Below are 27673 nucleotides of genomic sequence, written 5' to 3'. Positions count from 1 at the left end.
TTTCTTCTAAAATAAATATGCAACCTATTTAATTTCTTACCAGTGACTGTCTCTTTAAAGTAATTACTCTATCTTAATAATGTCCAATTTACTTCTTTTAACTGATTCACTCTTTTCTAAAAATAGGTATTAGTAAAACAATAAATCTGTTCTAATCTTCATTTGAAATGCTTGTGTTTTCTGATTACTTTGCCATGAATATAATATTTTTTAACTTAACCACTGAACCACTTCCTAGTCTCTTTTATATTTTGAGAGAGGGTCTTGCTAAGTTGCTGAGGCTGGCTTTGAACTCACAATCCTCCTGCCTCAGCCTCCCAAGTCGCTAGGAGGCGTGTGCCACCTCACTTGGCCCCAATCCCTTTCTGTTTAAGCCCTAAACTCAAACTTATTGTAGACTGCCAATTCTAATTTTATTAACTACCTGGACTTCATCTCTTTTATTTATATTATATTATATTCCACTTAGAATATCAAAGGCTTTCTCACAACCCGTACTTCACTAAATCTGATTGTGAACTATTAAAATTATGCTTGCCTTCAGAAAGGAATAGAGGCTATTATAACTTAGCTACACACTCCCTGGACTAGATGAGTTCTGTATAAGTATGCCTTTCTGACAATCCATATTGCAGTTCTGGGACCTACATTTGTTGTTCTCCCCCAATCCACTCATTCTCAGTATTAGATCTTTCTGAGAAAGGAAAAGGCATAAAAATAACATTGATTTCAAAGTCAGACTTAAAACTGAATGGCAGAGACTCAGTAGCTACATGATGTTTCCAAAACTGCTTCACTTTACAAAATAAGCATATTAATATCTATTTCATTAAATGGGAAAATAAGAATCATCTAGATTCCAGATCAATATTTGGTCCATAATGTGCACTTTTTTTTTCCAAAAGCAAACACAAATTTCAAAAGGAAAATACAGTAAAAGGCCAACTTTTCTTTATGCAAAGGCTCTATCCAGAAAAAATGTTATCTACGTCACTGTAATATTAAAAGAAAATTATTTTTTCACAAACAAAATTTTTTTTCCTAAGTTTGTGAAGCTGGGGATACAGTTCAGTGGTAGAACACTTGCCTAACATGTGTGAGGTCCTGGGTTTAATATCCAGCACTGCTCAAAAAATAAATAGCTGGGCGCAATGGCACATGCCTATAATCCTAGCAGCTTGGGAGGCAGTGAGTTCAAAGCCAGCCAGTGAGGTGCTAAGCAACACAGTGAGACCCTGATTCTAAATAAAACTACAAAATGGGGCTGGGGATGTGGCTCAGTGGGTGAATGCCCTGAGTTCAATCCCTGGTATCAAATAAATAAATAAGCAAGCAAGCTGGGTGCTGTGGCATATGCCAATAATTCCAGCTACATGGGAGACTGAGGCAGGAGGATCCCAAATTTGGGGCCAGCCTGAACAATTTAGTAAGACCCTGTCTCAAAATAAAATAAAAAGGGCTGGGTTTGTAGCTCAGCCTGGTTGAACACTTGCCCTATGTGTGAAGGCCCTGGTTTTGATCCCAGCACTACAAAACAAAAAACATACAAATTAATAATAAATAAAAATTTTGAAAAGAAGTCAGTGAAGTTTTGTTTGCTTTTTGGTTGTTGTGGTGGTTGTTGCTGTACGTGTGTGTATGTGGTGCTAGAGATCAAACCCAAGGTCTCACACATGCTAGTTAAGTACTCTACCACCGACTACATACCTCTATCCCCAAGTTAGTGAAGTTTTAGAAATCAACATTCAACGTCATGACAAAGTCTAAACTATAACACTACATATTTCTATTCTATTGTACTGAAGTTTTGTTTTCCTTTGGTAATAACATGTAGTATGAACACTAATGCTGGCCTTACCTACTATTTTCACCATTTATTCCCTAAGAACTAGAGAAGGAAGGGACTATACATACATAAAACCAAAGAAACACCCCCAACTCTACTCTGCTTTGATATTTTCTACTCTAGGTCTTCCCTAAGACAATTTTATATATTGTTTTGAACAGTAAATACAAGTACATGATATTTAAAAACTTACAGTAAAAAGCAATTCAGTTCCCCTTCACTGAGTCTGCCCTTACAAAACTTTTTCCTGGCATGATCAAGTAAATACAAATATAATTCCCACAGAATTAACCCTTTTAATTTTTCATGTTAGAATGCCTCAGTTTGGGGCTGAGGATGTGGCTCAAGCGGTAGCGCGCTCGCCTGGCATGTGTGCAGACCGGGTTCGATCCTCAGCACCACATACAAATAAAGATGTTGTGTCCACCGAAAACTAAAAAATAAATATTAAAAATTCTCTCTCTTAAAAAAAAAAAAAAAGAATGCGTCAGTTTTAATGCCCAAACTATTAAGATGTTCTCTCTCAGGGCTGGGGTTGTGGCTCAGTGGCACCTGCCCTGAATGTGTGAGGCACTGGGTTTGATCCTCAGCACCACATAAAAATAAATAAATAAAATAAAGATATTGTATCTACCTACAACTAAAAATATATTAAAAAAAAAAAAAAGAATGTTCTCTCAACATATTTTTCAGCCAGCCAATGACTGCAGCCAAGAGTGCAGCTACCTGAAGCATAAGCTTTGGAGTACAACATCACACGCCTGGTTTATAGATCATCTACTGGATTTGTGAGTCTAAGCAAGTTACTTCTTTTTTGTTTTTGAGACAGATTCTCCCTAAATTACTCAGGTTGGCCTTGAATTTGTGATCCCCCTGCTCAGTCTCCCATTTTTTAAAATTTATTTATTTTGGGGGGTACTGGGGATTGAACCCAAGGACACTCAACTACTGAGCCATATCCCCATCCCACCATTTTTAATGAGACAGTCAGGGTCTCACTGAGTTACTTATTGTCTTACTAAATTGCTGAGACTGCCTTTGAACTCCTGATCCTCCTGCTTCTGCCTCCTGGACCACTGGGATTATAGGTGTGTGCCATGGTGCCCGGATCAGTCTCCCAAATTGCTGGGACTATAAGAATATGTATGCTACCACACCTGGCTCAACCAGTGATTTTAGATAGTAAAATTTTTATGTTTAAAATGAATTAAAATAATACAATTCAGAAAAAGATGCATGAAAAGTCTGGCAACACATTCCAAATAAATAAGAACTTTGGAAAAGCTACTTCAGTACAAACAAAAGATATGTACATGCTATTGCTCAGAAATCAACTGTGTATTAAAAACCATATAAACTATTTGGTAATCAGACAGAAATAAGTTTAAGTATCTTATATTCTGAACTAGGGATGTGGTTCAGTGTTAAAGTGCTTGCCTAACATGAGTAAAGCCCTGGACCCAATCTCCAGTTTCCGAATACTTATGATCTCAATTAAAAAAAAAAAAATGTTTTAAAAAGCATTTTATATCAATAAATTTTTAATACACTTTTAAATTTTGTTTTTGAGACAGGGTCGTGCCATTGCCCAATCTGGCCTCAAACTCCTGGCTCAAGAGATTTTCTTGTCTCAGCCCCCTGAGTGGCTGATCTATAGGTATGCACCACTGTACTCAGCTTTAAATCATAATGAGCTTTAAAACTTCATGAAGAGACAGTTTCCTGTGTTTCAGAAAATAGTTAAATTTGGGGATTGGTGTGTAGTTCATTTAAAATAATGGAATGGGCTGAAAATATGGCTCAGTGGTAGAGCACTTGCCTAGCAAGCATGCATGAGGCCCTGGGTTTGATCCCCAGTAATGTAAAAAAAAACAAAACATAATTACATAAATTCAGAACATAATGGGCAACAGGTTCTCAAGTAAAACTTTCATATAGAGTACATTTAAATATCTATGATCATTTATCACATATGGTAGTTTACCATATTATGCACTGTTCTGTACCTTGCTTTTCCTCTCAATGCTATCTTGGAAATTATTCTATACATATTTAGTATGTACTAAATTACTCCAATCTTTTTAAACCCATATGGTTTCCCTTTATACCATTTTATTATTTTATTTCTTCAAATCTAAAAAGCCATTAATCATAAAACATTTTATGTGCCCCTAAAAAAGAAATTTAAAAGGTGCTGATTGTAATTATAACACCATTAACAAAATGCATCTGATTTTAGTTTTATTAAAATTTGGGGAAAATCTTAGTATCAATAAAATATGGTAGACTGTTTCTGATCTTTTGTTATTATAATCAGTGATATGAATAACCTCAATCATATGTTATTTTGTACAGTACAGAATACATTCAGATAGATGGTTATAAATAGAATTACTGGATTCAAGGATACCTGCATTCTAATTTTTTCTCTTTTTTTTTGCATGGGGTGGTAAGGGGGCAGTACCAGGGATTAAATTCAGAGGCACTCAACCACTGAGCCACATCCCCAGACACTTTGTATTTTTTATTAGAGACAGTGTCTCTCTAAGTTGCTTAGCACCTGGCTTTTGCTGAGGCTGATTTTGAACTCACTGTTCTCCTGCCTCCGCCTCCCGAGTCACTGGGTTTACAGGCATGTGCCACCATGCCCAACCTAAAACTTTTTTTCTCCCCCTGCTTGTTAACCTTTAAGCCATCCAAACTGTTTTCAGTAATGGTTTTGCCAATTTATATTCTCATGGTTATAATGCAATTAGCTGTTTTTCCATAACCTAATTAGGTTATTTATTTATTTATTTATTTATTTGCCTTTTTTAGTCCAAGTAAAACATGGTGTCTCTTAGTTTAATATGCACAGCTCTTATTAAGAGAAGGGTTTGAGGGCCAGGTGCATGGTGCACACCTGTAATCCGAGTGACTTAGGAGGCTGAAGCAGGAGGATCATGAATCCAAAGTCAGCTTCAGCAAAAGTGAGGTGCTAAGCAACTCAGTGAGACCCTGTCTTTAAATAAAATACAAACTAGGGCTGAGATTGTGGCTCAGTGACTGAGTGCTCCCAAGTTCAATTCCCAGTACCTGAGAGATGGGGCAGGGCGGGGCGGGGGTGGGAGGAGGTTGAGGGTATTTTTATGTTTAAAAGTCATCTTTATGGCTTTTCTGTATACAGTGTTTTATTTCCCTTTTTCTATTTAGATAATTAATCTTTCATACTAATAAATACATAAAAGAAATGTGTCCTATGTCTATACTGAAATATTACAGATATTTCCCCAAGTTTATTTGTTTTTAGGCTTTATTTATGATGAAGTATAGCCAAATATCTCATTCATTTGGTGGGGGTGGGTACTGGGTATTGAACCCTGGAGAGCTTAACTACTGAGCCCCATACATTCTCAGCCATTTTTATTTTCAATTTTGAGATAGGGTCTTGCTAAATTGATAATAAGGCTAGCCTTGACATTATGATCCTCCTGCTTTAGTATTCCAAGTATCTGGGATTACAGCTCTGTAAGATAACAGATAAATATAAAAGAGCTGAGTGCATGCTGGGTTTCTATGTTTTAAGTTAAATTTAGAAAAGTATTCTTTACTCAAATATTATTTTAAAAATAATATTTCTCCCATTGAGCCATCCTAATAATTTTATGATTTTATTTTTTAAAATCTTTTCTGCATCTGAGGCTGGGGGCATAGCTCAAATGGTATACCACTTGCCTAGCATGTACAAGATCCTGGGTTCAAGCCCAAGTAGTACACAAATTTTTATTCACCTGAAATCTAATTTGGGGTAAAGTATGACAATGAGAATATGACTTTTTCTCTAGATTGTTATCCAGTTGTCCCAACAGTACTGTTAAGTGATTGAGGTTCTTTTTAGATGTAAGTCAGAGATTCAAAAGCAGAGATGACTAGTGAGCTCCTTGGACTCAGCATGACAGGAGCTGATAAGGGATTTAGGAGCCCTAAAACCTATACAACATTAAAAGCACAGATCCTATAGTCAAATATCTAACACATATAATGTATATTAATTATTACTGTTGTTAAGTCTGGGAAACAGAGAACAGAAAACACAAGTATCTCTATTTATGATTTTTATACATTTAGTTCTGATTAAGACTTAAAAATGGATTTTCTCTACTTCAATTAAAATACTTAAATATGGCAGGACATAGTGGTGCACACATATAATCCCAGCTACCCAGGAGGTTGGGGCAGGAAGAATGAAAGTTCAAGGCCAACTTAGGCAACTTAGTAAAACATTGTCTCAAAATGAAATAAAAAGGGCTGAGGATGTAGCTCAGTGGTAGAATACATGCCTAGCATGAATAAGGCCCTGGGTTCAAATACTAGGAGGAAAAATATCCAAAACTAAATATGCTCTATACAATATAGATGGTAACAGTAAGCATTTACATAGCATCTTACAGTTTTCATAAAGTGATTTCACTTACATTAATTTACTGCATCCTCATAACCATGACTAAGAAAAGATGGGCAGAGTTAATTTCCATTTATCACTGAGGGAAATAATCCACTGATGATGGCTTTTCCCTTTACTTAAAGGAAATGGCAACACAGCACAAAACTCAAACCCAGATCTTATGTTTCCAAATGTCGTTATCATACTGCCTTTATACCTTGTTATCAATTATTTTTACACAAAATAAGTGAGAATCCTTACTCAAGGAGCTTGAAGCAATATGTCCATCAAAAATTCAGGCTGATCACATGCTTAATTCTACACATGATACGAGTCCACAGAATTATAAAACATGGTTCTTTGCTTGAAGAATCCTTCCAAGACCTATACATGTTAAAAAGGCAAGTCTTGGGGCTGGGGTTGTGGCTCACCTAGCACGTGTGAGGCCCTGGGTTCGATCCTCAGCACCACATAAAAATAAATAAATAAAATAAGATGATATTGTGTCCAACTAGAAAAATATATTTTTTTTAAAAGGGCAAGTCTTGGGGCCCTAGAAAATGAGGGGCAGGAACCCCACCTTATCTACTTTATCCATGCCTTATATTACTCACAGCCAGCACAACTAAAACATTTTATTAGTTCAGTATATTTATTGGTTCTCTAAATGTATTGACTGAACCCCTTAGAAAGGCTAAATAATGAAAATACTATCAGACCTCACTCATTTTTTCCCAAGAGCCGAACTTTAGTTTATGACCAAAGAATCAGTCAAATCATCAAATAGATCTCAGCAATAACACAACAAAGGAAGTTTGGGCACCATTTCTGAATTACACCTACAGACTAAACTTATTTCACAACAAAATAAAGATTTTTGAGCTACATTCCATTACATTTCAAAGCTGCATTTCAAAGGTTTAAAACAATTTCCAGAACCGAATCCAGTTCAACTGTTACAAAATACAAAACTATCATTCACTATTGCTTCATTTCCAATTAAAAACATCCTTCTGCCTCTACAATAAGCAACTGTCCATAATATTTCTCATTAACACAGTTTTATTTGTGTTAATTTCTTCAGATGATACCTTGTCAACATATTTTTATACATAACTTTTATCTTTTAATACTATCATCTATGATATACAATAAAAGTTCTTTTTCCAAAAAAACTTTTCAATTATTTTAATAAATACAAAGGGAGAACAAAAGGTAGTTAAATATGAAAATTCAAATACAAAAATAAACCCAGTGCAATTTATATCCTGACACAAGAAACTTCATTCCAGAGTTAACATGCTTTATTATTCCCCACTCTATCCAGTGACAAGATAGCTACACTAGAGCCCCAAGGACTAACACTATAAAAGTCTTGTAAAAGTCAAAATAATTTTTAAACTTGATAAAGAAGCCTAATGAGACCAGGTTTAAATTTCAGTGGATGGTTGCATGTTAAACATGTTAAGAGTTTCAAATAAAAAGGAGAATTCAAAGTTGACAATAATCTAGTGAAAATAAAGAACTTACAAAGTGTAGCTCAGTGATACAGCGCTTTCTTGGCATGCATGAGGCCCTGGATTCAACCCCAGCACGTGAGTGTGCTCACGTGTGCACAAACACACACACAAACTTACAAAGCTTGAACCTAAAAATTACATACAGTGATCAGTCTAGAAATTACCAAGGAAGCATTATCATTTTCTCTATAGTAATAGAGCTTTCTTCAGTGGGTATTTATAGCAAAGTTTTTTTTGGGGGGGAGGATATCATAAAATACCTAAATGCCATAAATGTGGTTATGTTCTAGGTTAAATCATATATGAATTACAGAAACAGCTATGTGAGAGAAACAGTATAAGACCTGATAGTGTTAAATCTGACACTGGGAAGTAAAAATTTATTTACAAAACAAACTCTGCCCTTAATATTGGAAACATTCTTTCCCAAGGATAAAGACATGTACTAACCATTTAAATAAGCTTCACAAAACAATATGAATATACTTAACACTACTAACCTATGTACTTGAAAATGGTTAGGCTATAGGGATGGTGGTGCAGCTCAATGGTAGAACAAGGTCCTGGGGTTCAGTTCCCAGAGAAAAAAACAGAAAAGAAAATGAGTAAGGTGGCAGACTTCATCTGTTTTTTACCATACTTAAAAAGGAGGAAGTTTTTTCCAAAAGGTTTCAAAATATAAAGTGTTCCTTTACATTTTAAATGGATAGATGTATGAGCTATTAAGTGCTTACCATATGCCCATTACTAAGGAGACAGAAAATACAAATAAAGCCTAATTTCTCTTTTCAAGGTGCTCAAAGTTAAAAGAGAACCAAAATTCAAAGGAGTTCTTAAATAATAATTATTATTTTGGATCATCTATCAATTTACCCATCTTTTTTTTTTTTTTTTTTTGGTCTGTTTATTTTGAACCCAGGAGCACTTTACCACGGAGCTACATCTCCAGTCTTTTTCTTTCTTCCTTCCTTCCTTTCTTTTTTTTTTTTGAAACAGGGTCTCAGAAAGTTGCGGAGACTGGCCTGGAACTTGTGATCCTTCTGCCTCAGTGTTCTTTCAGTTGCTGGGATTAAAGATTAGAGGCATTGCCTATTACACCCAGCTACCTATCCTTTCTTAAAGATACACATACAAATTAATAAATACACACACACACACACACACACACTCCACCACCAGGCTCTAGTGGTACTCTAATCTATTATGTACCAGAGTCTTATTTATAGGACAGCTATAAAAATTTTGTTGTTCAATTTGGGTAAAAGTGTTTGATTCTCAACGTTAAAAATTCTGGGATTCAAACAGATCTGCTCACTTCTATGAGATGTCCCCATCTTGTGTGCCTAAACAAAGATAGCAGCAATCAACAAGCTCCTGGGCATCCTCAATTAGGAAGAGATGTCTCAAACTGGAAGAAAAGATCACATCTAGTCTTCTGACCCTCTTCTAAGCAATCACCTCCACTCAAATGAACCTAACACAACTACTATATAACTGGGACAAAGTCTATCAAAAATCCATCTCTATTTCACTCCTGATTATTCCATCTCTCTTCTGGACTCTGATAAAATCTGTGGTCTATGCCATACAAATTCACAGTCAGAGTATTCTTTGTATTGTCTGCCACTTGGAAAGCAAGTTATGGTAATCAAACCTCTCTCACCACAAGAAAAGATTAATACTTGGTAATAAATATTCAATAAAAATATATTTGTTGAGCCTAAGGATCACCACTGAATAGAATTTACAGAAGTAGAATCTTAAAAGCAAAGGTTTTAATGTTTGAAACATCCTATTTCATTCCCTGTCCTCTTGCTTCTCTTAACATGCTTAACTGATAACACTCCTGTATTCAAATGGTGAAAATCTGTTTTCAAAATTCAAAGGAGTTAAATCAACATTAGCATACCTAACTCCAAACATCCTTTCTATAATGAGCCTCTCCATAATCAGATGCAGAAGTATAATGATTCCCCTCATTTCGGAGGTAGAATCCATATTACATGTGTATCAAACAATAGCTAATGAATCTGAGAGAACTAAAAAGTAAATGCAGGTGGATGTTTTTTCCAATTAACAACTCAAAAGCAGAAATATTAGTATTTTGTTTTCAAATAACTAGTATAGTTAAAAAGAAAACTAAATGCAATAGGAACCTTAATCCAAACATTTTTCAGGCCTGATCTGAACCTGAGAAGTGACCTCTCTGCTTAGAAAGCCCTACAATTTTCATTCTAGTTCATGTAGGTTAATTTTTTATCTTCACCACTACATGGATTCTAGTCACAGAGCTAATCAAGAGCCAGAGTAATCACAAGCTTCAGACAGACTTGGGAAGGACAAAAGTTAAAACCCTGTGTTGAATTCTATTTATAATACTGAAGCCAGGTGTAACTCTGATACTATGTATAATTTTTACTTCACCAACCTACCACCTCCATTTAAAAATTTTTATTGTTGTTTTTGAACAAGTTGAGCCGCACACAATGTTTGACCTGAAAGTTTTAATGACACATCAGCTTGCTTCTGCAAATTACTAGCACATGTGGAGGATATACAGAAACTTATAATACAATCATAGGAAAAATGGACTATTCTAGTGGGGGAAAAGTGGGAAGAAAACCCCAAACACTTTTTTTAAGAAGACAACAAATATATTCAGATACAAGATTTGCATCAGAAACATTGTTTTCTTTCTTTGTTTTGGTAAATTTAAAAAACTTACCCTGAAGAGATTTTCCCAATCCCTGGCCCAGCTTCCACCCATGTTTCTGGAGTAAGCGGTGTCCAATATTATCCTGACAGACAGAACAGAGAGACAAACCAAAAATATTCCAATAATATATTCTTCCCTTCCTAGTGACATTTAAACAGGTGATGAGCAAGAGGTAATTCTACATATATGCATGCAAAAAAGGTGCTGATAACAGGGTAAATGTGCCCAATAAAAGGGACATTAATGTAAAAGAAATGCTGGCTAGTATTTTAAATGGGAAGAACATATTGGGTAAGGGTCCTTTTGGATAGTGTGCTGGGCAACTTTTGTACATAACACTTAAAAAGGGGAAGGGGAAAGGGGGAAGAATACATTTATGAAGTCTTAAAACTAACATTAAAAAGCATAAAATCAAGGTACTTATACAATCATATCCACCACCTAGACAGCACAACTTTAAGATTTTTCTTTAAAAAAAAAAAAAAAATCTACATTGTGTTTAGTTATTTTGTTTATGTGTCAGGCTTTCAAGAAACAAAGTAAGCTGTAAGTGTAAGAGTACCCCACCAGTAGAAATGAAAAAAAACAATCAGCAAATCCAGGCTAGACTTGATTGGTGTTTTAAATATATATAATATAAAATATAAATATTTAACTAGCATGCAGCCAATATTAAACTGAAAAAACAGTGAGGTTAGTAAAACAAGAAATTAAATTGATTAAACAAAAATAAAATGAGCTCAAGCACAGACTGAGTGATGCATTTCAACATGTAGTCTAACAAAAATGCTAAGATGTTAGAATGAAACAGGCCTAGCAATAAGTTAACAGTAAAGAACCATTAGTGCATGTAGGGGGAAAAAAACCAACATACATAATGTCTCATCTTCCTAGGAGAAATCAGAAAAGGTATTTCAACGTAAACTGCATAAAAAGATTCCAGAAACAACAATTAAGTGTCAGCTTTTGCCTAAAGGATCAAGGTATCAGAAACTTCTACAGCCTTCTATCCAATTCTCTGCTTTTTACAGTTATTATAAAGTACTCAGATAAAACTAAACAACCACTAACTGTACCAGAAAAAAAAAAAAAAATGATGCTGCTCATTCAAAAACAACAACAACAACAACAACAAAACACTTAAAAATTATAAACCCAAGGCTAGTGATATAGCTGGTGGTATAATACTTGGCCTAGCATGCATAAGTCCTTGGGCTCAATCACTATACTGCATGTATGTATATATGTATCTATGTATGTATGTGTGTATGTACACCTATATGTATACACAAAATGTTCAACATGCATTTAATTTATAATATTAATCTAGTATTGCCATTTGGAAATAACCACATGTTATGTAAAATCTATTTACAATTCTAAAAAAAATCACAAATCTCTCACTAAAACTAAACATTTCACATTAGACTGCTTCTTTTTTTTTTTTTTTTTTTTTTTTTAGAATTTTTAATATTTTTTTTTTAGTTTTCGGTAGACACAACATCTTTGTTTGTATGTGATGCTGAGGATCGAACCCGGGCCGCACGCATGCCAGGCGAGCGCGCTACCGCTTGAGCCAAATCCCCAGCCCCTAGACTGCTTCTTTCCCAGTTCCAAATGCAAATGATAAAATGCTTTTTGGAGTCACAGGGGGAAGAAAAACATTATACATACATATAAAACAAGTGTGGTTCACAAAAGGGCACTAGAAATTATTTTTACTAAGAATTTAAAGAATTAGAAAACACTATATGGTATGTGTAATCCCAAGAGATGACTTTCACATTAAATAATCAACCCTGTTACAGCTTCTGTTCTACCCTGTATTACCTGGAAATGCATCTTCTATCCCAGTACTAAGTGTGTCTAAGTATTTACTAACTTTATTATTAAAAAAAAAAAAATAAGCACTGAGAATGTAGCTCAGTGGTAAAATGTTTGCCTAGCATGCACAAGGTCAATTCCCAGCACCATAAAAAAATTAAAATTAAAAAATAATAAAAATCTCAATAATAAGTAATACTAGCAGAAAATGGAAAGGTAAAGAGGCCCTTATGGTTTTAACATGGAAGCAAACTTACCTGCATATAAAATCTTTATTTCATATCATAATTTTTATAACTGAAAACTCTAGAAAGAATATAAGGATAGTAGAATGACTACAGTTCTGTAATTGGTTAAATTATTATTTAATCTATTACTAGATAAACGCTATAACTATATTTGGCACTAAGGCTTGGGCATTAATGCTGACAAAAATTGTTGCCCTCCCATTTGTTGTTTTGTTGTTGTTTTGTTTTTTTTAAAGAAAAAAAAATTTGGCTAAGTGGAGATGAGACATTATGCTGACTGTGTTATATTATGAATGCACTAAAATAACAGACAGATGAAGCAGTATGCTATTTCCAAAAGCAGTGCAAGTGGAGTGAAAGCATTTCCATACGAACCTGGCTTTAAAACTGGGCTGTCAAAAGAACAGTTAAATGTAACACAAAGTAAGAAACTGTCCGATCACTAATGGTCGTTTTTTTTTTTTTTTTTTTGTCTTGTTTTCAATTCACTGCTTGCAAGTAATGTATTTATTAAAGAAGAGTGAAAGCATAAGTAAATTCACGAGTCAAGACCAGCTGAGAGATTCAAGAGCAGCATGTTGTGACTGACAACAGTGAAAGGAAAAGCAAATGTTAAAGGGAAAGGGAGAAAAAAGAAAAAAATTAAAGTTATACACATTAGCACCACTTTTACAAAACCACTCAAGAGGATGGCTGTCATTTTCTCAAAAAAAAAAAAAAAACCTACTGATACAAAATGATAATGACATTTCTTTTCTAAAACTTAGGTTAAAACTTAAAAAAAAATTAAATCTATTTTCCCAAGTATGAATAGGAAATGAAATGTTCAGGGCTATATTAAAATATTTAATCTGCCATCTTAAGTTCTTAGTCCTTCTGATTAAAATAAAGGCAACAGAAAGAGAGACATCTCCCAGAACCACCTCTTCTCACCAATCTCCTAGAGTAAATTAATACAGCAAACCTAGACCTTTCTTATCATTTTAAACTACCTGCTTTTGGAGGGGGAAAAAGCAGTTCTGGAACTCTTCAGAAAAAGCTACTATTCAGTATAGTTCCTTTCTTTAAAAAAACAAAAAAAAGTTTTATAAACACTTGTCAAAATCTAATGGGAGCTAAGTGTGGTGGCCCATGCCTATAATTCCAGCAGCTGTGGAGGCTGAGGCAGGAGGATCGCAAGTTCAAAGCCAGCCTCAGCAACTTAGCAAGGCCCCAAGCAACTCTTAAGAGAGAAGCTGTCTCAAAATAGAAAATAAAAAGGACTGGGGATGTGGCTCAGTGGTTAAGCACCCCTAGGTTCACTCCCAGGTACCAAAAAACAAAAACAAAAACCAAATGCGATAAAAATATAGGTAGTACAAGGAGCACACAGCAGAAAAACTTATGAGGTACAATAAAGCAGACTTGTCTACCTCTGAAATGATCAAAACTTTCATTGTCAAAAAACAAGGGACTTGGGGCTTGGGGTTGTGGCTCAGTGGTGGAGCGCTCACCTAACATGTGTGAGGCCTTGGGTTCATCCTCAGTACCACATAGAAATAAATAAATAAAATAAAGGCATTGTGTCCAAAGACAACTAAAAAATATTTTAAAATATTTAAAAAAAAAAAAAAAAAACACAAGAGACTTGGGCTGGGGTTGTAGCTCAGTGGCGGAGCACCTGCCTCGCACGTGTGAGGCACTGGGTTGATCCTCAGCACCACATAAAAATAAAGATGTTGTATTCATTACTAAAAATAATATTAAAAAAAAAAAAAAAAAAAACAAGGGACTCTGCCAGGCCTGGTGATACAAGTGTAATCTCAGTGGCTTGGGAGGCTGAGGCAGGAGGACTGGAAGTTCAAAGCCAGCCTCAGCAACTTATCAAGATCCTGTCTCAAAATAAAAAATGTAAAGGGCTGGGGATGTGGCTCAGTGGTTAAGTTCCCAGGGTTCAATTTCTGGTATCCCACAAAAATAAATTTTAAAAAAGGGAGTCAATCACCAACCTACAGAAAGTAATATATTCTTGGGCTGGGGATGTGGCTCAAGTGGTAACACACTCGCATGGCACGCGCGGGGCACTGGATTCAATCCTCATCACCTCATAAAAATAAAATAAAGATGTTGTGTCCACCGAAAACTGAAAAATAAATATTAAAAAAAGTAATATATTCTTCCTATTTAGGGATATGATTTTGCTAATTATTCCTGGATGCTATTTATAACAGTAAATTGACATAAATAACTTATAGCTTCAACAGGTAATCTAGATAGAATAAGGGCAATATATACTGAATTTACCTCTAAAATAATAACTATAAGGAAAAAAATTTTTAAATGAACTCTTTACTATTTCAGTCACTATAATAGTGACTAAAAACCAGCCAAGAATGACGGTACATGCTATAGCACCAGCTACTAGAGAGGCTGAGGTAGGAGGATCACTTCAGCCCAAGAATTCAAGACCAATCTAGTCAACACGACAAGATGGGGTCTCAAAAACAAAAATAGTTTTTATTTGTTTTAATTTATTAACAAAGTTGCAAGGAAATCCAAATTTTAAGATAATTAATATGTCAACAGTATTTTGCCCAAGGGTAATAAGCAAAAAGTTGGTTTTCCACATGATTTACAGAGAGTTCCCACACACCACCTATTTGTTACATTCTGTTCTCAAGATTCAAAATGGTGGCTATGTGGCATGCTTTTTGGTTGGAAATAAAGTTCTTCTAATTGTGGTTAAAAAATAAAGCTGAACTGAAAAGCCAATGTTTTTTTCACCAAAATTACTTCAGTTGGCTTATTTTTTCCCCCTCAATTTAAATGTACGATTAAAATGCTATACTTTGAAGCTGGGTGTGATGGCCACATGACTGTAGTCCCAGTGACTTGAGAGACTGAGGCAGGAGGATTACAAGTTCCAGGCCAACCTCAGCAATCTAATAAGGCACTAAGCAACTGAGCAAGACCCTGTCTCAAAATTAAAAATAAAAAAGGTTGGCACAGTGGCGCATGCCTGTAATGCCAGCGGCTCAGGAGGCTGAGGCAGGAGAATCGAGTTCAAAGTCAGCCTTAGCAATGGCGAGGTGCGAGCAACTCAGTGAGAGACTCTGTTTCTAAATAAACTACAAATTAGGGCTGGGAATGTGGCTCAGTGGTTTAATGCCCCTGAGTTCAATCCCTGATTACCCTTCTCCCATTGCCGCTGCCAAAAAATATATAAAAAGATAAAAAGGGTTGAAGATATAGCTCAGTAGTAAACACCCCTTGGTTTCATTCACAGTACCAGGGGGAAAAAGCTGTAAAATTTCCATATTTCCAACCTTTGTTCTTCTCTATTATGTGAGAAGAGAGGTACAACTTTTATATGGGAAGATCTTTGAAAGCAACAAATGTGTATCATAAAAACCTATGAATAGGCTGGGAATGTGGCTCAAGTGGTAGCGCGCTCACCTAGCATGTGTGAGGCACTGGATTCGATTCTCAGCACCACATAAAAATAAAATAAAGATGTTGTGTCCACCTAAAACTAAAGAATAAATATTTTTTTAAAAAAACTATGAATATGCTGAAAACAACATCAGCAATTAAAAAAAAAAAAAAAAAAAAAACACTTGCCAGGTATGACAGTGCATACCTATAATTCCAGCTACTTTGGAGGCTTATGAAAGGAGGATGGCAAATTAGAAGTCAGCCTGGGTAACACTTAGCAAGACTCAGTCTCAAAATAAAATTTAAAAAGCAAGATGGGTGGAGGGGGAAGCTCAGTGGTAGCACTTGCCTAGCATGCCTGAGGCCATGGGTTTGATCCCCAGTAAAGGGGGTAGAAAGGGGAATATTCATTAACTATTTGTATTTCTCAACATTTTAATTTATTAATTATCAAGCAGAAAAATTTCCCAGGAAGTTCTCTCTGCTCCATGTAGTTTTATACCACCACAGTAATAAGGACTATTTTTGCAAAAGTACCACCAACATGTATGATAGGTGCCTGCCAAATCAAAGATAAAATTTTACTATATTATATGGGGCTGACTCCAAATTTTTATACAAGGAAACACAGTATTATATTTCAGGAGAAAGTTATGCTACAGGCATGTAAGTGACTAGATAAATTTCACAATAAATTTTCTTTTAGTTGACAGCCACATTCAATTTACACACTTTAGCATATTTATTTTCAATAGTGACAAAAATAGCAAGTCTCTTGAGTGGATTGTAAGCTTTGCTGATTGTGTATCAAAGACTGTGTAAGCAAGAACCAAATGCTACTAGGTGAACCCATGCAAACAACAGGTTGTAAAAATTCCCAAAACAAAACAAAACAAAAAATCTATAGCTCACTACAGATGACACAATGAAGACTAGAGAGAAAAGCCATATAGTAATGCTACACCATTCAGCTCCAAGAAGCACATTTATAGTGCAGTCCACATATGGTCACTGCTAAATGTCAAATCAGCAGTTACAGTTTGGAACTAGTGGAGTCCACAGATCTAAACAGATAATGCAACATGACAAAAATCCAACTATACATATACTTCTAAATCCCTAGACAAGCAAACTAAACATCAGCAACTAGAATTTGAAGTGACACTAATTTTTAAAATCTACTCAATCAACCTGACAACTATTAAGCCAGGATTTTAATCAGTCAGATAGAGCAAAAACCAATTAATGCTTATTGGTAGTTGCACTTCCAACTGCAACAATGACTGCATATTTTAAGTCTATAATGTAGGTATCTTGCCACCTATATAATTTAACATCATTCCCCCATCTGATTTCTCACATCTTCAAACTATAGTCATAAGGACCAGACATCCTAAATCATACCAACCAATTCTTCAAAGTATGATGGAATCCTAACTTGATCTATGACTTTAGATAAAATTTTGTTTTCTAAATATTGTAAGTACATGGAGGTCATAATTACAATGGCTGGGATCTAAAAGTCATAAAGCAATAATGGCTTTTTAAAATTCAAGTTCAAAAGAGATTTTATAATAAGGATAAAAGTTAATACTTTGCACTTTTACTTTAATTCAAATAATCAAGTTGTCTAGCAATTCTTTCATAATTTTCTCAGAAAAGTGTTTCACCCTTGACCAGAAATTTCATCAAAGGATATTTGGTTGGTTGAAATAAAGAAAGGAAAATAGAACTTTACAGTAAATATTAAATACTTAACGAAAGTTAAATTTTCATGTGTTTTTAACTGAAATACTTGTATCATCTCACTAAGAAATCTAACTTCAGAAGTTCACTAAAAATATAATGCATTATTACATCTTCAAATCTCATTTCCCATCTTGCTAGTTTGCATCAAATTTACCCTATTACAAAACAAAAAGACCTTAATCCTATACTCACAATAACCCTTCAACGGGCATATTCTTGGCACAAACCTGTGCAGAGACTTCCACGGTTACCAGCTGCTGCAGATTACCTTTGTTAAAAAAAAAAAATGACTAGACCTTTAGCTCCTGCAATGATCTGTAGACTCCCAAAGCTGCATATTTCCAGCCACTTTTGAGTTGCATGCTGTAGCAAAACAGTCAGCACCTCTCAATAGATATTGCTGCAGAGAAAGATTTTAATTCAGCAGAGTCTCTTTCTGTGTTAGAAGCAACGACATTTCCCCCTAAGAACAAAAATAGCTCAATATAGCCAGCCAGCCATATAACGCAATATATACTTATTATTATGTGGGAATTCCTTAGGTAATAGGGGATTTTTTTCTTGGGGGAGAAAAGTGGGGGAAAACTACCTACTACTTTGATGCCAATCATGGGAGTTTCTTTTAAAATTTAAGTTTTATACCCAAATGATTAGGTAGCAGATATAAGATCCCTCCTTATCTTGTGAATTCCATTTCTACCTAATCCAATATAGGCCATGAAGCTGTAACTACTACTTAACCTATCACATCACAAATAATGCATATATGTGTTTCCAGGAATAAATTTTCATTAGAAGCATACTTATTAGTATAATATACACCTTTGAACGTGTTTATTTACTAAAAAAAAAAAAATAAATATACAGTCTCAGTACTATACTACTTGCTACTTTAAATGGAGAAGATAATAGTATTTAATAAATGACTATCTCTCTCTCTCTCTCTCTCTATATATATATATATTAGTTCTCCTCATTGAGATTTCTCAACAATGATTACTCAAACAGTCGTCTTCTCCTTTTTTTTTCTTTTTTAGTTGTTGTTGGACCTTGATTTTATTTGCTTACTTATATGTGGTGCTGGGAATCGAAAACAGTGCCTCACACATATGAGGCAAGGGCTCTACTGCTGATCTACAACTCCAGCCCCTTAGACTCTCTTCTGACGGTGCTCTCCCTATGATGTGTGCTAGAAAAAAATCCTGGACATTGTGAGGCAAAGTAGCATTAGCTTTATGTGCCACAGAAATAAGTTTTGTGGCCCCAAAAGAAAGCTTTTATTATAAAATGTATCACTTAATGCTTTTTCATACTTTGTTGAGTATAATAATAATAAATACTAGGCTGCAAATTCAGTCTAGTATTTAAATATAAATTTCCTGCTACTGCCAAGTCAGAATACTTAGAATTATAGTTTATATAAGAATATTAACCAACTATACACCTTATAGACTATGGTACTGGGCTTTTCTGCTGATAGTTTGTTTTTGAACTTTGACCCCCAAAAAACATGTTTATTAAATTGAAAAAATTATTTCTCAAGTACAAGATACTGATCATGGCTACTGATTTCATTATAAAATTCTGCCTCATGATAAGTCCCAAAATGATACTGAGCAAGGCATAAAGTGAGTTTTAACTTAGCAAAGTGGGCTTGGCAATTTATCCTTATGTCAAAACTCAAGACTGGACTTTCAGCACATCAGATGTGACTTCTCCCTCTGCAGCATTATCACATGCGTCATCAATTACTGCCATGCCTAAGTCTAGCATCATGCCAGCACATTAAGACAGAAGATACTATACGCAGTGTTCACTGGACCAGAAGGACAGAAATAAGAAGGGGAGGTGGGGGAGAAAGAAACCCTAGAGAAGAAATTAAAAAAAGGCAGACCGTGCAATACAAACCAGATCATGGCTGCTTAGCTAATATGGGCCAACTGCTGTGGAAGAAAAATGTCGAACACCCCAAGTTGTGTAAATTTCTGTAAACATCTAAACACACACACACAAACACACACAACACCAACCTAATTAGGAACATAAATATATGTTGATCCTTTACTATGTTACAATTTCAAAAAAGCTAAAATTAAAAGTATTTGTACTCTGTACTCACTAAATTGACTTTTTTCTTAAGGGAAAAGAAGCTAGTGTTTCTTAAAGGGAGAGAAGGGGTTTGTCTTGACTACTATAAAGATTAAGATTCCCTCTTTGATGATTTTTCCCCAATCAGGTTTTTCCAATGACTCAATGAAGCCCTTATTAATTATGTACACTTAAGCACAAATATTAAATGCTGACAATAATGACATTTAGACATTGTAACAACAGACTGTGTTATTTTAAAATATAGGTTTTTCAAAATAAAAATAATGTTAAAAAATCAAGATTTCTTTTTAAATTAAGAGAAAGGGAAAATAAATCTCCTTGTTCTATGAGTTGGTATCATTAATGCCCCAAACTAAGCAGTGTGGAAAAATATAATTAACTTTTGACCAACAACAACAACAAAAAAGAGAGACATAGTTAAAGCTACAGAGACCATGTTTATCATGTTTCACTAAAGTCTGATAAAAAAAAATATATTATTTCTTAACCATTTCTAATCACTTCACATATGACTGGGCACCCAAGAAAGGTATTAAAGGATCAAAATACATTTTACTCCTTTATTTAATTTATAAAAACACTAAGCTTGAACTTTCTATCTTTATCAGAATATCAATATGGGCCAAAATAATATTTTTCCATTGAAATTCCAATTGTTTTTCCATGTTTTGGACTAATTTCCCAATGTATTAAAAATATCAAATCACATCCCAAACTCTTATTTGATTACTGCAGGGCATGCAAGAAAATATCTCTAACTAACTATACTATCAGTTATTAATAAGCTTAACTTCACTCACATCAAGTGTCACACGAACACTACCTAACTAACTGGCTAAGATCCAAAATTTAGCACTGATCATCTTACCGATTCTATAGGCTTGTCAAGTGATGCTTGTTCAATTTCCAAATGTCCTTCTTCATATTGATCAAAGTGATTACCCTGAAAAAAAAAACAAGACTACAGTTATTTTACAAAAGCAATAAATATCAAAATTGTTAATAAGCTAATCAAATGAGGGGTTATTTTAAGCTTTAAGCTTTTCAATCTCAGTCAACAACAAAAAAAAAAATCACAAATTCAGACTTTTTTTTTCCCCCCCAGCACTGGGGATTCCAGGGACATTCTACCATTGAGCCACATCCCTGGCCCTTTTTACTTTTTATTTTGAGAAAGGGTCTTGCTAAATTGCTGAGGCTGGCCTCAAATACTTCAGATCCTCCTGCCTCAGCCTCCCGAGTAGCTGGGTTTACAGGAGCACTTGATCACATTCAACACAAATTTAGACTTTCAAAAAGAAAAAGAAAAAAATCTATCAACACCTAGGAGCTGGAGTATAGCTCAGTGACAGAGTGCTTGGTCTAGCAGGTACAAGGTCCTGAGTTTGATCCTTAGCACAGAAAAGAAAAGAAAAGCAACTTATTACATCAGGTAACTAACGCAAAATGAAATTTTTAAAAAGGGTTGGGGAGACTGGGGGCTCAATGGTAGAATGCTTGCCTAGCACACCAACAGGCCCTGGGTTCAATACCCAGAATTCCCCATCCCCAAAACAGGGATGGGGCTATAGCTTGGTGGTCGAGGAATCCTGGGCTCAATTCTCAGTACCAAAAAAAAAAAAGAAAACAAAAATAGGAAGAAAAGGAAATGAACATCTTCTAGGAAAAGCCAAGATCATCCTTGCCCTGCCACACAAAATTACTCATTTTTTCAAACAGATGATGAATCATTAGCAAAATCTTACAAGCTTAAAGTTGTTTTAGAAAATACCACAGGTAACAAACTATAATCAACAAATAACAGATACTTAAGTTTCTAAAGACAGCTAGTTAGATTTCCAAATTATTCCGGATCTATGAGCTACTAATCAGGATAAATAATATAATTTGAATCTAGAAAAAGACACACATTTATAATTAATTGATCTTCAACAAAGTACAAAGACAAATTAATGAACAAATAATAGCATTTTCAATAGATAGTGCTAGAACTAGGTATCTACATGCGGGGAAAAAAAACAATTTAGCTGGTTGGGGTTGTGGCTCAGAGGTAGAGTGCTTGCCTCGCACAATATGTGTGTGTGTGTATACACACACACACACACACCACATTTTCTTTATCCATTCATCTGTTGAAGTTGTACCTAGGTTAGTTCCATAGCTTAGATATTGTGCATTGAGATGCTATAAACATTGATGTGACTGCATCACGACAGTATACTGATTTTAAGTTCTTTGGGTATATACCAACTAGTGGGATAACTGGGTCAAATGGTGACAAACCATAATTTAAAAAACTAATGTGGGCTGGGAATGTAGTTCAGTGATAGTATGTTTGCCTAGCATGTGTAAGGCCCTGGAATCAATACCCAGGCCTGCCATTAAAAAGAAAAACAACAACAACAACAAAAAAAAAAAAAAAACTGGGGACTGCGGCATACCTATAATCCCAGCAGTCAGGGAGGCTGAGGCAAGAGGATTGCAAGTTTAAAGTCAGCCTCAAAGTCCTAAAGCAATTCAGCAAGACTCGTCTCTAAATAAAACATAATAAAGGGCTGGGGATGTGGCTCACTGGTTAAGCACCACTGGGTTCAATTCCTGGTACAAAAAAAAAAAAAAAAAAAAAATGCTTTGTAGACCTAAATATAAAACCTAAAATGGCAAAAGATTCTAGCTGGGTGCAGTTATACAAACCTCCAGAGGGTGAAACAGGAGGATTTCAAGTTCAAGGTCAGTCTGAACAACATAGTAAGGCCCTAAGCAACTTAGTGAGACTCTGTCTCAAAATAAAAATAGTTGGGGATGTGACTCAGGGATAAAACACATCTGGGTTCAATACACAGTTCCCCCCACCCCGAAGAAAACATATAGGAGAATATCTTTGTGACCTCAGGCTAGACAAAGATTTCTAAGACACAACACAGAAGCACAATATATGAAAGAAAAACAGGGGCTGAAGGTGCAACTCATTGGTAAGAATGTGTGCTTAGCCCATACAGAGGTCCTCAGTTCAATTCCCAGCATTCACATATACAAGACCATCTGAAAAATCTACAATTTATGACATACAACATTCTGGAAAAGGTAGAACTATGAAACCACTGATATAAGGAGGCTGATTCTTAGTGGGGTAGGGAGGAGAAGCATGGGAGGAATAGATGGAGGAATAGATGAATTCTAGATAGGGAAGAGGGGTGGGAGGGGAAGGGAGAGGGCAGGGGATTAGCAAAGATGGTGGAATGTGATAGATATCATTATTCAAAACATGTATGAAGACAGAATTGGGTGTCAACATACTTTATACACAAACAGAGATATGAAAAATTGTGGTATATGTGTAATAAGAATTGTAATGCATTCTGCTGTCATTTTTTAATCAATTAAAAAAAAGATTTACTAAAAGATTAGTGGTTCCTAAGGGGTTGTGGGGAAGAAGGAATGAACAGGTGGAGCATAGGAGATTTTTAGGAAAGCGGAACTATCCTCTATGATACTATATAATGGTGTGCACATGTCATTTGTACAAATCCACAGAACTACAAAATCAAAAGTAAACCCTAAAGTAGACCATGTATTTTGACTGCTAATGAAGTATCCATACTTATTCACTTATTGTAACAAATGTACAAATGTACTGTAACACATGTGCAGGATGACTGGGGAGGAGAGGCACTGTCTGTAAAGGAGAGATTGGATACATGAGAAGTCTACTTTTCCTTCAACTTTGCTGTGAATCTTTAAAAACTGCTTGAAAAAAATAGTTTATTTAGTTTAAAAAATAAACAAAAACGAGAATAAACTCATATTCAACATTTCTAAAGTATTTCTTCCAAACAATTTTTAAATTTTAAAATGTACCATAAAACTGACAGGTAACCAATTGACAAAAATGGCTACTTCTAAGAAATGAAATGGAGAAAGAAACCCTCATTTTTTTTTTACTTGTTACAATGTAGCCTGAACATTTAACAATATCTATAATTATTTTCGTTACTAGGGATTGAACCCAAGGGTGCTTTACCACTCAGCTATGTCCTCAGTCCTTTTTATTTTTTAAGACAGGGTCTCCCTAAATTGCTTAGGGCCTTGCTAAATTGCTGAGGATGGTCTTGAATTTGAGATCCTCCCTCCTGCCTCAGCCTCCCAAATTACAGGGATTACAGGCATGTGCCATGGCTCCCAAATATTATTTGTATTTCATTATTATTATTTGTGTTTAATAATATACCTTTATAAGTGGGGAATCACAATGTTCTAAAGTTAAAGACACTTCTAGTACAGTTTCCTCACTTGTGACAACAAGCTATTCCAAAAGGTAACATATCTAGATGTATGATTAAGCTTCAGTCTAACAAAATGTTTGAATAAGAACATTTCGGCTGGGGATATAGCTCAGTTGGTAGAGTACTTGCCTCACATGCAAGCCCTGGGTTCAATCCCTAGCACCACGGGGGTGGGTGGGGTGGGGTAGGGGGAACATTTCACATACACACACAACACACAACAAAACACAACAACTTAAGAGGCCCAATTTCTAGAGCACAAATCACCTTAAATGACTGAAAATATGAGGGGTTAGGGTAAGAGCAAAAATATGAAAGTACTGAGTCTTTACAATGACATATGACATTCTGGAAAAGGTAGAACTATGAAACCACTGATATAAGGAGGCTGACTTAACTTAAAAAAAACTGTACAAAATAACAATCCCATCAATATGTACAACTATAATGCACCAATAGAAAATGTGGGGGAAAAACCACTACAAACATCATCTTTTCATTGTGTTTATATAAAAAGGATGTGTTCTGCCAAGAAAAATGGCATATGCCCATAATCCCAACGACTCAGGAGGCTGAGAGAAGAACCAAGTCCAAGGTTGCTGGGCACCGTGGCACATGCCTGTAATCCCAGTGGCTCGGGAGGCTGAGGGAGGAGAATCAAGAGTTCAAAGCAGCCTCAGCAAAAGCAAGGTACTAAGCAATTCAGTGAGACCCTGTCTCTAGATAAAATACAAAATATGGCTGAGAAGTGGTTCGGTGGTCCAGTACTCCTGAGTTTAAGCCCCAGTACCAGGGCAGGGGGTGTCCAAGGCCAACCTCAGCAATTCATTGAGACCCTATCTCAAAACATTCCTATAATCCCAGCATCTTGGGAGGCTGAGGCAGGAGGACTGCAAGTTCACTAGCCTCAGTAATTTAGTGAGGCCCAAAGCAGCTTTGTGAGATCCTATTTCAAAATAAAATATGGGGCCAGGACTGTAGTTCCGTGGCAGAAGATTTTCCTAGCATGTGTGAGGCACTGGGTTTGATCCTAAGCACCACATTAAAAATAAACAAATAAAATAAAGGCATTCTGAGGCTGGAGTTATGGCTCAGCAGTAGAGTGCTTGCCTAGCACGTGTGAGGCCCTGGGTTCAATCCTCAGCACCACATAAGAAGATAAATAAATAAAATAAAGGTACTGTGTTCAACTACAACTAAAAAAAAAATATTAAAAAAATTTAAAAAGGCATTTTTAAATTTATTATTTGTGTCCATCTATAATTACAAATTAAAAATAAAATAAAATATAAAAAAAGGGCTGGGGATGAGCAGCCCTGGGCATTTTTAAATTTATTTTTCTATCCATCTACAACTACAAATTAAATATATAAAAAAATATATAAAAGGGCTGGGGATGAGCAGCCCTGGGTTCAATACCTGGTACAAAAAAAAAAAAAAAAAAGAAAGAAAGAAATAAAAATGGTTGAGGCTGTAGCTCAGGGGTAAAGTGCTCCTGTTTCTATGCCTAGTACCGCCCCACTCAAAAATGAAGAAAGAGGGCTGGGGTTGTGGCTCAGTGGTTGAGTGCTCACCTAGTACACATGAGACATTGGGTTTGATCCTCAGTACCACATAAAAATGAAATAAGGATATTGTGTGTGTACCTACAACTAAAAAATAAATATTTTTTAAAAATGAATAAAGAGGGGCTGGGGCTTGCCTTGCACATGTGAGGGTTCAATCCTCAGCACCACATAAAAATAAATAGACAAAAATAAAGATATTATGTCCCTCTATAACTGAAAAAAAAGTGAATAAAGACACGTTATTATTGTAATCCAACACATAACATTCAGTATTTTTCTGCCATCTACTAGTAATTGTCTTGATACAGGGCATATAAATAAAGAAAGAATACCTGGAAGGAACCATGGTTTATGGTAAACAGAGAATTATAATATGATAAGTACCACAGCAGAGGGGTAAACAGAAAGTCGAAGGAATACAGATTAGTAGCATCTGGCAAGACTGGGAAATGGAAATGAGCTAGAGCTCAGCCAGGATGGGAGCTAAGGAGAAATATGCAGTCTGTCCCATAGGGGGAATGGTAGAGTACCAATCCTACCAAAGGCTGCCTTCATAGAGTACAAATTTATTCTCTGAGCTATATTTATTCTATGTGGTAGTTGAAGACATTAAGGAAAGAATAGTATGATTACTAGAGGAGCAAAGATAGAAGAAAAAAAAGAGTAAGAGAGCAATATGATTTTTCATTAAAAACTGTTTAATAGAGGACTAGGGAGATAGCTCAGAGATAGAACAAGTACTTAGCAAGAGAAAGAGGTCCTGTGTTCAATCCCCAGCACCAATAAACAAACAAAAAATGTTTATTAGGGATTGGGGGTAGGTAACGGAAAACTTCTGGAGAATATAAAAGACAGTGTAATGTCGGGAGTTGGCACATAGGAAATGAGCACCCCTTAGCCTTGAGTGATGAGTTGTGGCAAGCCAGCCATGGGCTTTGTGTATGTGAACTATGAGCATTGAGTGCACAAAGTGGACTGAACCGACATTGCCCCTCCATTTGGGTGGGACTTGCTCTGGTCTTTCTACTTGCTCGGCCATGATCCCCACAAAGCTCATGAGATGGGTATAGACTCCCTGATGTCAGTCAATCTGCTGACAGCAAACATCATGAAGCTAGACTCAACCCCCTGAAACCTGACCCCTTGCTTCATTTGAATGACTTATCCAAGGACCCCTAAGATCAGAGGACTCATCACAGTACCCAAAGAAAAAGGTATTTCTCTGTCTCTATGTGATTATTTCATGCAGCCCAGTTCACCTGGAGTGACCTTGAGTGTTTAATTGTGGAACATGACAGTGGAGATTTGGAGGGGATTGCCTTAAAGATTAAAATAGCTCTATCAAAAAAAAAAAAAAAAAGGAATTAAAGAGTTGTGGTGGCCTACACCTGTAGTCCCAGCTTCTAAGGAGTCTGAAGCAGGAGAATGTCTTTAGTACAGGAGTTTGATGTAAGCCTGGGCACCACAGTAAGATCAGGCCTCAAAAAAAGGTGGGGGGTTGGGGGGGGTAGAATCTGTCACAACCTAGAGGAGCTTAAAGACACACAACAACTAAAAAAAATGAAGTATCCTGTATGGGATCCTGGAACAGAATATGGTCATTAGGGAACACCAAGGAAATCTGAATAAAATTTGGAACTCTGTTAATGATAATTTATCACTATTAGTTCATTAGTATGGTAACTAATGTACTAAACTACATAAATCTTAGTAATAGGAGAAACTGGGTATAGGGTATGAGACGTACATGGGAACTCTCCATACTGTCTTAGCAATTTTTCTATAAATCTGAAACTGTCCTTAAATAAAAGATTGACATATTAAAAAAAAAGTTTTGGAATGGTCAGTACCACTACACACACACACACACACACACACACACACACACACCCTCTCTCTCTCTCTCTCTCTCTCTCTCAGCTTCTTTTAGCTTTGTATAATATCTTCAAGAAATCTTTACCTAATAAATT

The 27673-nt window shown here is 35.6% G+C and overlaps 1 protein-coding gene across 4 annotated transcripts in view; it reads right to left on the bottom strand.

The window, feature by feature from the left end:
• Window positions 1–27673, bottom strand: part of Gpatch8 (G-patch domain containing 8) — a 90914-nt gene that overhangs the window by 44815 nt on the left and 18426 nt on the right. The window contains exons 1-4 of one of the 4 annotated variants that reach the window (XM_077110477.1): window positions 20721–20770; window positions 19649–19683; window positions 12953–12969; window positions 10515–10587 (exon numbers count right to left, since the gene is read on the bottom strand). Coding sequence is in view for 1 of the 4 variants with exons in the window: in XM_076869386.2 (XP_076725501.2) it covers window positions 10515–10587; window positions 20721–20795 (148 nt within the window). In the remaining 3 variants the exon portion in view is untranslated. Of the gene's footprint in view, window positions 1–10514; window positions 10588–12952; window positions 12970–19648; window positions 19684–20720; window positions 20796–27673 lie in introns of those variants that run through there. The other 3 variants (XM_077110478.1, XM_076869386.2, XM_076869389.2) reach the window with 3 other exon arrangements.

Source organism: Callospermophilus lateralis, chromosome 11 (genome assembly GCF_048772815.1).
Source record: "Callospermophilus lateralis isolate mCalLat2 chromosome 11, mCalLat2.hap1, whole genome shotgun sequence".
NCBI lineage: Eukaryota > Metazoa > Chordata > Mammalia > Rodentia > Sciuridae > Callospermophilus > Callospermophilus lateralis.
The sequence above is the reverse complement of the archived record's forward strand: the minus strand, read 5'-3'. Positions and strand labels throughout refer to the sequence as shown.